General features: G+C 38.2%; 1 protein-coding gene across 4 annotated transcripts in view; it reads left to right on the top strand.

Moving 5' to 3' along the window:
• LOC124277280 (CAP-Gly domain-containing linker protein 1-like) overlaps nt 1-12,708 on the top strand; it is a 164,999-nt gene that overhangs the window by 79,581 nt on the left and 72,710 nt on the right. For all 4 annotated transcript variants that reach the window (XM_046713041.1, XM_046712966.1, XM_046713186.1 and 1 more), the window contains exons 7-8: nt 8,863-8,942; nt 12,000-12,108. In XM_046713041.1, coding sequence (XP_046568997.1) covers nt 8,863-8,942; nt 12,000-12,108 — 189 coding nt within the window. The remainder of the gene's footprint in view (nt 1-8,862; nt 8,943-11,999; nt 12,109-12,708) is intronic.

The following is a 12,708-nucleotide window of genomic DNA, read 5'->3' as shown; positions in this document are numbered from 1 at the left end:
ATTCGAGTCTGGATTAGACAATCTAGTGATTGACATCATGAGCATCAATCTGCGCAATTTGGATACGATGCCAAGTCAGCGAAGCTGACCACCAGATCCCGTTAGTCGCCTCTTATGACAAGCATGGCTTGCTGAGGTCCAACTTCCTTAATTATTTAGAAGCTGGTATGATGAAGTCGAACACTTTTTTGGGATAGACAACTTCTTTGTTGCAGTGGTAGTTGCGACGTAATGATGTAGATCCTAACACCGTTATCAAGCAAATGAAGTCATTTGCTTGATTACAGTGTTAGGATCTACACCGAAACGTCGCAACTACTACTGCAACAAAGAAGTTGTCTATCCATAAAAAGTGTTCCACTTGCTGAGGTCCAATTCTGAATTTTGAGTTCATTTGAGGCTGCCATGAACACGAATATGTTTACTTGATAATAGCGTATCAGTTTGTGCTTTAAACGTTTTAGTAAACTTGCCTCAGTTGGCTTTTAACATAATGTTCATTTGATTTTAATGTATTCATATGGCCTATTACAAGCTGGGTTTACAGAGTTTTTCTAGATTCCGAATTCAGACAAGTAGCTTAAGTCCCAAACTGACAGATGTAACATCTGTAATAATGTTCAGTGTTAAAGCTAAGTTGATTCGAATTCACTCGCTCTACCACACAACACACTCAGTCAAATTTTGTATTCCCCGGAGGAGCCTTGTTAATGTGTCGGTAGCTATCAACGTGATACAATCTCGTCTGACATTATTTCACCACCTGTAGCAGGTGTGAGAGGCAGTAGGTCTGTGTACTACCACCATTGCCCAAAGCAATGGAGATGTTGTTAATGATAAAGGGCGAAGTGGAACGCCCATTGTTTCAGTATTGATGTTGAAGGAAATGCTGATACCGACATAACAGGCATCACTGCCTCTGTGGTTGAGGAGACGTTGGGGTAGCCAAGTAGTTAAAGCGTTCGCTCGTCACACTGAAGATACGGGGTTGATTCCCCTGATGGGTACAACGTTTCTGATGTCTGCTGCCTTGATATTTCTGGAATAGTGCTAAATGTGGCATAAAACCATACTCACTCACTGTGCCAAACTGTGCCAAACTTCCCCCATGTATAAACGAGGATATTTCGTTCTGTTTTCTATGAAAAGGGAGGAGTTTCTGGCCTAGCTAGGCCAATTCTTCCCCACCCTTGTTCTTATATCAAAAGGGGAGTTTCTGGCCTAGCTAGGCCACTTCTTCCCCACCCTTGTTCTATCAAAAGGGGAAGATTCTGGCCTAGCTAGGCTACTTCTTCCCCACCCTTGTTCTTAAATCAAAAAGGGGCGTTGGGGTAGCCTAGTGGTTAAAAGGTTCGAATCCCCACATGGGCACAATGTGTGAAGCCCATTTCTGGTGTCCCCCGCCGTGATATTGCTGGAATATTGCTAAAAGCGTCGTAAAACCATACTCACTCACTCACTCATTCTTAAATCAAAAGGGGAAGATTCTGGCCTACCATTCCTTACTTCTTTCCCTCCATTGCTCTTATATCAAAAAGGGGAGAACAAGTTATTACAAACATCAAACCGACAGTAGTTTTGACTTAAATTTTGGTACACATTTTTGCCAAATAGTCCATTCTTGCCACTGACTTTGGTGTAGTGATTTGAATGCATACATGTTTGAATGGCATATATCTCCAAATCTATCCTGCTCTTGCCGCCATTCCTATGAAGACAAATACACTATGTGGCGAATATGATATGTATCATGAATATTGGGTAACGAATACGAATAATTATTCACGAATACAATACTGTAGTTAAGTGATTGATGCACAATATGGAACATTCAATCATACATTTGATGGGTAAATAAGATGTATTAAATTACATTTGTGACGTCAATCCATTGTCTGTTCGCTCCATTACTTTTCAGGAATGGAGCGATGTGTACCAGTTTCAAAATAAAACCTTCATTTTGTCATTTTGACATTTAATTTTGATAACAGAAATATTCCCAATACTTCGAATGTAATTTAAGCAGGGTAATATCCTCGTAACTCTCCATTCCTTAAAAATAATGTGCCTCGGCCCCTCTGGGGCCTCGGCTCCATTATTTTTAAGGAATGGAGAGTTACTCGGACATTACCCTCTACATATACACAGGTTGCTTGCTCTCTTATGCTGTTTATTATCTAATATTTGTTGTATTTATGTATAAATGTAATGGAACATTATTCACATAAGCTTGTTTACTATGTGAATGAAATATGATTCAGATATCCATTGGCCAAGTATACCCCTTATCAAACCTTGTGCCTTATTTAGAATAAGGCACTACAGTGGAATGATAGATGTTACAGCCTTTGGTATAGATATTGCGTTGGGTTGTTGTTGTTATGTTGATGTTTACGTCTGCTTCCAATTGTTAAGTTGATGTCGACAACGTGGATGCCATATTTAAAACCATGAGTGAGGGAATACAATTTTGATTGGATATGCACATCCAAGTAAAAACTGGGTATTTATTTAAAGTTTTGCATATAGTAATGATTTTGAGATAAGCCAGTTTGGAACAAATGGGGATAAGTAAATTATTGATATATATAAATAAGTACATGATAATATAAAACAATATTAATGATATAATATATAATAAAGTAAAGATAAATTGTGTAATATTAAAGTATCTTTAATAATTTGGAATTAGGGAATTGTGTTGGGTCAAACATGCTTATTTTTACCAGTGCTTGTTTATATTTTAGTACTCATGTCACAGAGATACATACTGATACAAAACTATTTTCTTTCATTTCCTGTTTAGCTAAAGGGTCTACTACATACATAACAATCAGGTTGATGTTTCACCTTTTATTGTTTGGTATTGAATTGAAAGAAATCACATATTTTTCTCGCTCTTATTCCTTAAATATATTTCCAGATTTAGTTTCCCATTAATACAATATTGGCCATCTCCAATGGCAGTTTTGATCTATTTGTCTTGTTGTTATGTGTGAAGATGAAGATGACCTGTCAATTGTTAATGGAACTTGACGTCAACATGAACATCTTATCAATGTGTTCACATGAATAGCTATGTCTTGTTTTCGTTTCTGACTTTTGAAATTTCAAGATGAAATAAACATGAAAACAAGATTAGGGAAGAAATAGCCTAGCTAAGCCAGAATCTCCCCCTTTTGATATAAGAGCAAGGGTTGGAAAGAAGTAGTCTTTAATTTTAAAGTTTGATTCAAGGTGGGGAAAATTTGGTATAGGACAAGCTTTCCCCGGGAAAGATTAAGCATAAGGGGGGAAAGTTTGTCCTAGGCCAAATTTTCTCCGAAGAAGGTTTGGCCAGGGGGAAAGTTAGACCTGTTACACCGGATCTTCACAGGTAACAAGGGCATATGATGACAAGGACATATTTTGTTTTATTTTGTTTGTTAATGCCTCATTCAGCAGTATTCAAGCTTTATGGGTTGGTATATGGTTGACAAGCATGGGTTGTGCAAGACTACATCTAACCCGGATCTTCAAGGGTTACAAGGGCATTTGATGACACAACTATATGAGGGGAATGTTGTTCAACTTTCAAAAAAAATTAATTTTCGAAGTTCATGCCTTTTTGTTGGTTTGGAAGGTCAGACAATAGTTTGTTTCAAGTAGTGACAGTGAAACAAAATGGTCCACTTTGAGATACTTTAATCATCAATACTTTATTCATTTCTGTTGCATCGGTTAATGTAATTATCAAGCCTTAAAGTTGGTTAAAAGTATAAGGTGTGAGATAGTATTGCCAAAAATATATTAGTCACCCCTTATCTGTTAACTGCATGCAGGGAAACTATTGGTTATCCTTTTTTGGTACCAATTCTAATAATACTGCTTTTTTTAAATTGCACTTATCATAAATATTCAGTTTGGCATTCATGAAAACAACAAAATTACAGATCCCCTTATGTACAGTATTAAATAAATCCTGAACACTGTTCATATATGTTTCATTCACTGGAAAGAATTTAAACTTGATAAGAACTTTGTACAACTCTTTGCTCATATTTAAATGTAACTTTTTGTAATATTTAATATTTTGGACAAATTATAACTATCAATTATTTGGCCTTTCTGATTAGTTTTTCCCACGCTTATGCAGTTATATGGATTGGATGTGAAGATAATAAAGAAAGTGCCAGTTCCACATTATTTCTCCTGGGGACACTTTCCCATTTTCATAGCTTCCCATGATTCCTCAGTATTGACATCGTGCCAATAGTGATGTAATTGTAGTCGCGAGCATCTCAGAAATTATGCGGAAGTGATGGTTTCTAATAGTGTCCAACGGTCATTTTCCCAGAAACTCTCTCGCGTGTTTGTCCACTGTGACGTTCTTCTCTCGCTAAGGATGTTGCCGAATTTCTTTGTTGCCAAATGTCTCGAAGGGAGATGCCATCTGCTTGTGGAGAGCTGTCAGGGTCACTGATTGATTTTTATGGAATTCGGTTGATGATGGTGCCATTCAAATGATGACTCTTGTCCTCAAGGAGATGGGTTGACCCCCAGTATTCACCAAAATCCTGCACTTTTGGGAACTATTCTCTGGTAATACGATGTCATATTGACCTTGGTGGTGCCCATTGATTGGCTGATATTTACTATGATAATGTTATCCAGCATGTTTCCTTCCCTTCCAAGAGTAAACAACAATATGGATGTAAAGGGGCTATGAGATCCATTTGGACAAAATGTGTTTCTTATGAGGTGGCAATTCTAACATATAGTCGTCACATACAGTTGACATTCTGGTGACCAGAATGGGTTGTGCTTTCACTATGACTGCAGAAGCTGCCAAGGCTCGGGCTGCAGGTATTATAACTCATGAACATTTAAATCATACTGTCTCTGCATGTATCATGTATGATATTATGGTATCATTTCGGGAAATGTTTTGTTTTAATACCGGCTTGTTACAAATTTATGAAAATCTATACTTTCTGAATAATTCATTACAACACAAACATTTACATCTTAGCAGTGATAAGATGCATGATGAGAAGGCTGTAAATTCAATTCTTAACATCTGATGGATGTCATTGGATGAACCTATTAACATTTAATGTAGGAGATCTTTCTGAGTAACTATGGTTGTAAAGAACTCAGATTGACCTCGAATATTCGTTTATAATAAACGTAGTTCATTATACACATTTTGACTGAAGTAGTTGTCACTTAAACAGTTTGCTGTATCCGTCAGACCCGTGAAGATCCGGGGGTAGAATAGGTCTTCAGCAACCCATGTGCTTGTCATAAAAGGTGACTATGCTTGTCGTAAGAGGCGACTAACGGGATCGGGTGGTCAGTTTCGCTGACTAAGTTGACACATGTCATCGGTTCCCAATTGCGCAGATCGATGCTCATGCTGTTGATCACTGGATTGTCTGGTCCAGACTCGATTATTTACAGACCGCCGCCATATAGCTGGGATATTGCTGAGTGCGGCGTAAAACTAAACTCACTCACTTACTCACTGTATCCGTCAATTCGTTGTAATCATGTTCGTTGTAAATATAGTTTACTGTGTACACCACATAATATATAATCTTTTAATTAAATCAATTTATCAATATAATATGATACTTACGAGTCCGTATATTAATACCATCAACATACAACCAGTGACACCCCTACCATTAGTACGTGTCAGTATCATGTAAGTACTGCCAGTATCATACATCCTGAAAACATTGTGATATTTATGCTAATTCAAATGTAATCCCAAGCAAAGATAAGCATGTTGGTCAGAGGTTTTTAAAGCTAATTTTGATTATTCCAAACTGGTATTCCAGATCATTTCATGTTAGCTATCTTATTGGACAGTTGGGCAGAGAGTAGGAAAATATTCTTGATTTATGCTTCATTGGCATTTGATAACTGGAATTGCCACGTGTTTGGTTGAAGTGTTGGTTTGTTTAGTCCTGGATTTGATCTCTCATTTCTCATATCCATACCCATGGCTGAAGGATAGTAAGAGTTGGAGAATGTTACTCACTGATATCTTGTGATTGTAGTGATATCTTGTGGTATATTCATTCAGTAGGTGCAATCTGGAAGCTGAAACTATCAAAGAAGTCATCAATGAATATTGTTAAAAAGCAGATGGTGTTTAGGGAAGTTATTTTGATTGTATTAAAGGTAATTGTGATTATTCAGTGTTATTATGATTCATTAGTGTTATTACATTGAAGTATACCTGCCTGCTCATATGCAACATGAGTCCTGTAGTGGTTAGGGAAATAGCACCAAGGTGACTGAAGGGTATTGTTTGAACTAGTCTTGTTTTGTCTTGTAGAACAAAAACTGAAAAATGTATTATTCACTAGTTTGTTTAAAAGTCTCATCTGAAACACTGCCTCTGGATGAATCTGCTTAATTTGAAACAATATGATTAAATACCAATGTTTCCATGAATAAAACAACATTGCAAGAAGTAGAAGCTTCAAGCTCTTATGACAAGGTGTTGAGAGATCTATCATGGTTGTCAGACTGTTTCACACCATCATCATGGATGAATCTCTAATGGGCAGTATGGCTGAAGAGGCAAGGCAGGGGGAACTGTGAGGCATTACCTAAGTGACAGAAATATTTAATTATACCATTCAGTTGTAGCAGAGTATCAATCTTCAGTATGATGGTTGCCATTGGATACAGGCATAGTTAGTGCCTGTCTATGACACTGAAGCATTAATCCTTTCTGGTTTGGAGCCACATTTTTAAATCTTTAAACATAAGTAAGTTGTATATTGATGAGAAAGTGTTTGGTCAATTTACAAAGTGTTGATAATTTCATGCTTTAATTTTAGAAATGCGTAGAGATGGAGGCATCAAGTAAATGCTTAGTGAATATTAAACGTGTTCATTTATTGATAATTCATTAAGATGAATTCTGTGCTGTAAGGCTTGACAAACTGTTGTGCAAAGTTGTGACCCCTTATCCTTTGAAGATCCACTGAATCTTGATTCAAATCCCAGATGTTGAGGTCAGTGATTTCATCAATGAGAGGGGCGGTGGGGTAGCCTAGTGGTTAAAGCGTCCACTCGTCACGCCGAAGACCCGGGTTCGAATCCCCACATGGGTACATTGTGTGAAGCTCATTTCTGGTGTCCCCCGCCGTGATTTTGCTGGAATATTGCTAAAAGCGGCGTAAAACCAAACTCACTCAATCACTCACTCACTCACTCACTCACTCACTCACTCACTCATCAATGAGAAATATCAGAACATCATTTGTTTCTTACCACAAGAAGTTGATATTTTTGTAGTAATCCTTCATAAAACATTTCACACATACTTTCTTTAAAATTACTTATTCAATAATAACCTGTCTATATACCTTATTAACCGCAGCAACTGTTTTCAAACGTCATCCTTTTTGTTGATGCGCATCAATGACAGTGTCACGTGTTCCCATTTTCCATTCCACAAAGTGGTCCTGGCATTGTGCCTGTTGTAAGCTTATGTTAAAGCATAGGATATATGATCGTCATAGCAATCTATGGAACAGGACGCTAGGTAAACTTCAGCTGATGAGATACCTATCACTTCCCCGAAGACTGATTATTACATCTGACAGTAACACCCTTGCAGTGTGATGGAAGTAATTTTTTTTATGACAGTTATAGCATATGTTGTTCAAATAACTGTCAAGTTACATTCATATTGCGTACATGATATACAAGAACTCCCATTGTCCTCCCTGACAATTATCAGCATATCTGATTATAAGGCAGGGAATTTGTTGTATTATTTAGTAAAAGGTTTGCTTAACATTTGATTTGAAGATGAGACATGTAGTTCAGTGATAACAATTATTTTTTTGGTCTACATTTACATTAATAACTTCAGGTGGGTTGCATGTAGAAACTGTAAAAAGTAATATGTAAACTGCAGTAATATATTTCCTCGACTAAATTAAAAATGCATTTCATCGTACTTCTATTTTTCTGTAAACTAACTGCTGATGTCAACTGAGGTCAATAATTATCAGTTAATAGGTTTCATTAAAGCATGTATGTTTGGCTCAAGTTCATGATGTAAAGAAAGAAGTGAACGTACAAAGCAATCATTCATTTTCTGTGGGTACATAAAATGTGGCTTGGTGTTAAATGGGGGAGAAATATGAAAATATAATGATTAATTTATCATGACCTTAATGTAATTTTAAATGAAATGCTTTGCTTGGGGCAAATTTGCAGGGGAAGGTTCACTCCATCATGAAGACTGTATCTGCTGACTCAGCTTTATGTTTCTTGATCAATCAAGCAGTAACTGATTGCCTAATTACATGCAGACACTACCTTGTGTCAATGTCACACATTATCTGTGATGTGTAGACACAATCTACATTGGCTTCTGGAAATATAAAGTCACATGACGCTTTCTTTAGTTTGAATGAAGTCAGTGACACTTTCTGGTGCAGTTTGTATGAAGTCATATGACACCTGGTTCAGTTTGTATGAAGTCACATGACACCTGGTTCAGTTTGTATGAAGTCAAGCCTTGTTAAAATTATATAATGTAACATGACACTTTGTTAAAATTATATCATGTAACATGACACCTTGTTAAAATTATATTATGTAACATGACACCTTGTTCAGTTTGTATGAAATCACATGACGTTTTTGTGGTTAAGTTTGTGTGAAGTCACATGACACCTGTTTCAGTTTGTATGATGTCACATGACACTATGTGGTTAATTGACTAATGTTTTCTACACACCTTTCATGTTTGACCTATCATAATGCATATATTGTCTCTCATGACGCGGATTTGTCCTCTTTTGATATCCATATGACTTCTTATGACACCTTTCTGTGTTTCAGGGAATTCTACCAATCGAGTATCCAGCATTAAGACAGATCGGCCACCCAGTGTTGCCAGCACGCTGTCTGACACCTCTCAGGTGAGGGTTTCACTTCCTGGTAATCATCAAATTCACCTTGAATAATATTCATTAGTATATCAGCAGCAAATCTATGTTAATGAATTCAGCAAAGTGATAATTATCTGAGATGAGCAACAATTTTCACTTTCCTCCCACACTGGGCTGGCATGCAATGCAAGATAATCATTATTTTGTTGGCCACACAAAATATTCACATTTATTTTTGTATATATTTATATTTAAGGATCTGGGTGTCCCTAGTTATGAGAAAATAACTGAAGCCTATATTTTATTGTGTAATATTGCTATCAATTATTTTCTCAAAAAGTTTTTCTGTGAGAGTAGTATAGCTCCCAATTACTCATTAGTTTTGTTGAAGGAGTTGCATTGTATGTACAGTGAGTAAGTTAGTGAGTTTAGTTTTACGCCGCACTCAGCAATGTTCCAGCTATATGGCGGCGGTCTGTAAATAATTGAGTCTGGACCAGGCAATCCAGTCATCAACAGCGTGAGCATCGACCTGCGCAATTGGGTACCGATGACATGTGTCAACCAAGCCAGCGAGCCTGACCACCCGATCCCGTTAGTTGCCTCTTACGACAAGCATGGGTTACTGAAGGTTCATTCTAACCCGGACCTTCACGGGTTTGTATGTACAAAGTAACATAACTTATTAACTGGTAAAATTATTCACTGAGACAGTATTATATGACTCTGCTCTCGAATGGGGTTGGGTTGGTGACCTAATCTGATGATTTGTAAACTACATCATTCAAAGTATATATGAACATATGCCAATGTTTTAATAGATCTGACTTATGTTGCTGACTTGGAGTACTGTGTAGGTAGCTTCAGGGATCTGAGTGGTTATTGTAATGTCCTTCGATGTGATATGAATGCATTGCAAACAGTTACAATATAGCTGAACTATTGCCAATGAGATAGTAACTCCCAGAGAAAGTGTTACATGAAGTTATCCATTATTGACACTGCTAACTGATGACATTATTATGTCACCTCTGAATAGGCTGACAGTAGTGGTTGATTAAACAAATACTTAGTCTCTGAATATATATAATTTTGATAGAAACAAGCAATTCCTTTTGAATTGAAAAGGAGCCCCAGTGAGAAGGGAGCTTCAGAACCTGAACCTGAGGAAATCTAGACTTGCTATAGTTAGGGCTTTAGCATTGCAGAAAGGGCTTGGTGGAAGGCAATATAATGCAATTCAAGCACTGTGAACCAGACTATCAGTTGATTTGTAGCATTAAACATGTAAAACATTTCGGTGATGTCAGTACTGTATGATGGTGGCTAAAGGGGAATAACTCTCCAGCATCTCTTGTTCATGGGATTTCAGGCCTATACTTTCCTGACAATTCTTACATGTGTGAGAGAACAATGTGACAATTATATATATTGCCTATATATATATATATATATTGTTCTTTAAAGGTGTTAGTCACATTAAATCAAATATTTAATTTACTTATTGATTGAAGAAATAATATGTATACTAGGCACATAAAGAAACTGTGCATACAAAAATTTAAAATCTAAATTTATCAAACCTGTGTAGACACATAAGGATTCAAACTCAGAGATTAGTGACATGTATCCAACATGCATGCACGTGCCACATTCCGTGACGTCAGTGGGTTTCGTCCTTGAGACGTGCAATACGTTGTTGCACGTGCATTCCGGGAAAGAGAAACAGAGCAAATGAATGCCACACAATACTGTCACTTTGGAAAGCTCAACCCCTGCCCTTGCGATCGTTCAAAAAATTAAACGGCTATTGAAACGCATAGCATGCCAAGGCTCCTGTCTGCACAACGTCATGAGGCCATTGGGATGGTCCGTGGGGGAATGTCTCAACGACAAGTGGCTGCACATTTCCACTGCCACCGGAACACCATTTCTGCACTGGTGAGACGCTACCAGAACACAAATGACGTCATCGATCGGCCACGTTCTGGACGTCCACGTGTAACAACGCCAAGACAGGACATATGGATAAGGGTGACCCATCTTCGCCACAGGTTTCAGACTGCAGTGATGACTGCCTGAACCATCCCAGGACTTCACCGTATCCATCCCAACACTGTTCGACAACGTTTACGTCATCACGGGATCAGACCACGACGTCCCGCCATACGGCCTATCCTGACACAACGTCATCAACAAGCTCGCCGAATGTGGTGCCAAATCATGTCCGCAGACCCTTGTTTTGGTGGAGAAATGTTTTTACAGATGAGTCCAGGTTTAATATTTCCCTTAGTGATGGACGTCAACGCCTATAGACGCGTGGGAGAACGTTATGCACAGGCCTGTGTCTTGGAGAGGAATCGCTTTGGTGGTGGTTCCTTGATGATTTGGGGTGGAATAACAGCACGCCAAAGAACTCCTTTGGTGATTGTTAAGGGCAACTTAACTGGTGTGGGCTACAGGGATCAGATTCTTCGACCTGTGGCAATTCCTTTTCTGCAACGTCATGGCCCTGGGTTAACATTCCAACAGGACAATGCCCGCCCTCATACGGCAAGGGTTGCTATGGATTTCTTGCAACACCACAGCGTTGACTTACTGCCTTGGCCTGCAAATTCACCGGATCTCTCCCCGATAGAGCATGTTTAGGACGAGATGGATCGCTGTCTACGCCGTCTTCCTCATCCGCCAGATAACGTCCTTGACCTTGCAACAGAACTTGAGAGAATCTGTTGTGACATCCCACAAGCCTTCCTTGCACGTTTGATAGGCTCTATGCGTCGTCGATGCACTGCTGTTGTCAATGCCGATGGTGGACATACCCGTTATTGATCTTGTGACATGGTCGTTTGACCCCTGTCCCGCTTGTGGACTCGTGACGTCATTGTGATTGACTTTTCCATTGAAATTCTCCCGACTTGTTATGGTCTCATGATCCCTCCATTAAAGTTTATATGTACCTTTAACATTGTTATCAACTGGGATAATATTTTGACAATGCACAGTTTCTTTATGTGGCTAGTATAGAAAGAATTATGGTAATTCCTGTACACACGTGATATTTTTAGATATTTTTCTGTTTTACAGGGATCTGTCAAGCAGAAGAATGCTAAGAACAAGAAGAATGACTCTGCGAAACCAGAAACTCCTCGTATCAAGAAGTACAGTAATGTCAAGAGCTCCATACCCCCACCAGGTAACCTCCACACACCTGTCATATATACCTATATGTACCTGGTATACCTGTACCTAATATACCTATATGTACCTGATATACTCGATATACCTGAATCTACAGTCTTCATATATTCCCTCACGTAACATCACTGTCATTATTTAATGTTCATATATATCCAGTTCAGTGTGTTTGTAACTAATATGATCATTATAGCACATTTATTATACCTATATGATATATACCACTGTTATGCCCTCCTGTTATGCATGATGCAATGTTGACTGCTAAATCAGGTGAAGAAACGCTCTATGCGCAACCTGCATGGCAAATTAACTCATGAATCATGTGTTTGCAATGAGAAGCTCAGCCTTAATGATTTTTGTCGCAAATACTGCAAATTAAAATCTATTCTAAACCTTTGAATAAGATGAATTATCGAAGTTTTAACATATGTTAAGACCTGGGGTTGAACTGCTGTTCAGCGACACTTTATTATTCACTTAGGTCAATGCTCATGAAGTCAAGCACTGGATTGTCTGGTCCAGACTTGAATATTTACATACCACTGTTACAAGTCACACTGGCAGTGGGGGGCGGTGGGGTAGCCTAGTGGTTAAA

Source organism: Haliotis rubra, unplaced genomic scaffold (genome assembly GCF_003918875.1).
Source record: "Haliotis rubra isolate DU_JTF1 unplaced genomic scaffold, ASM391887v1 Scf1, whole genome shotgun sequence".
In the NCBI taxonomy this organism is placed as follows: domain Eukaryota; kingdom Metazoa; phylum Mollusca; class Gastropoda; order Lepetellida; family Haliotidae; genus Haliotis; species Haliotis rubra.
This window is presented reverse-complemented; position numbering and strand designations above follow the sequence as displayed.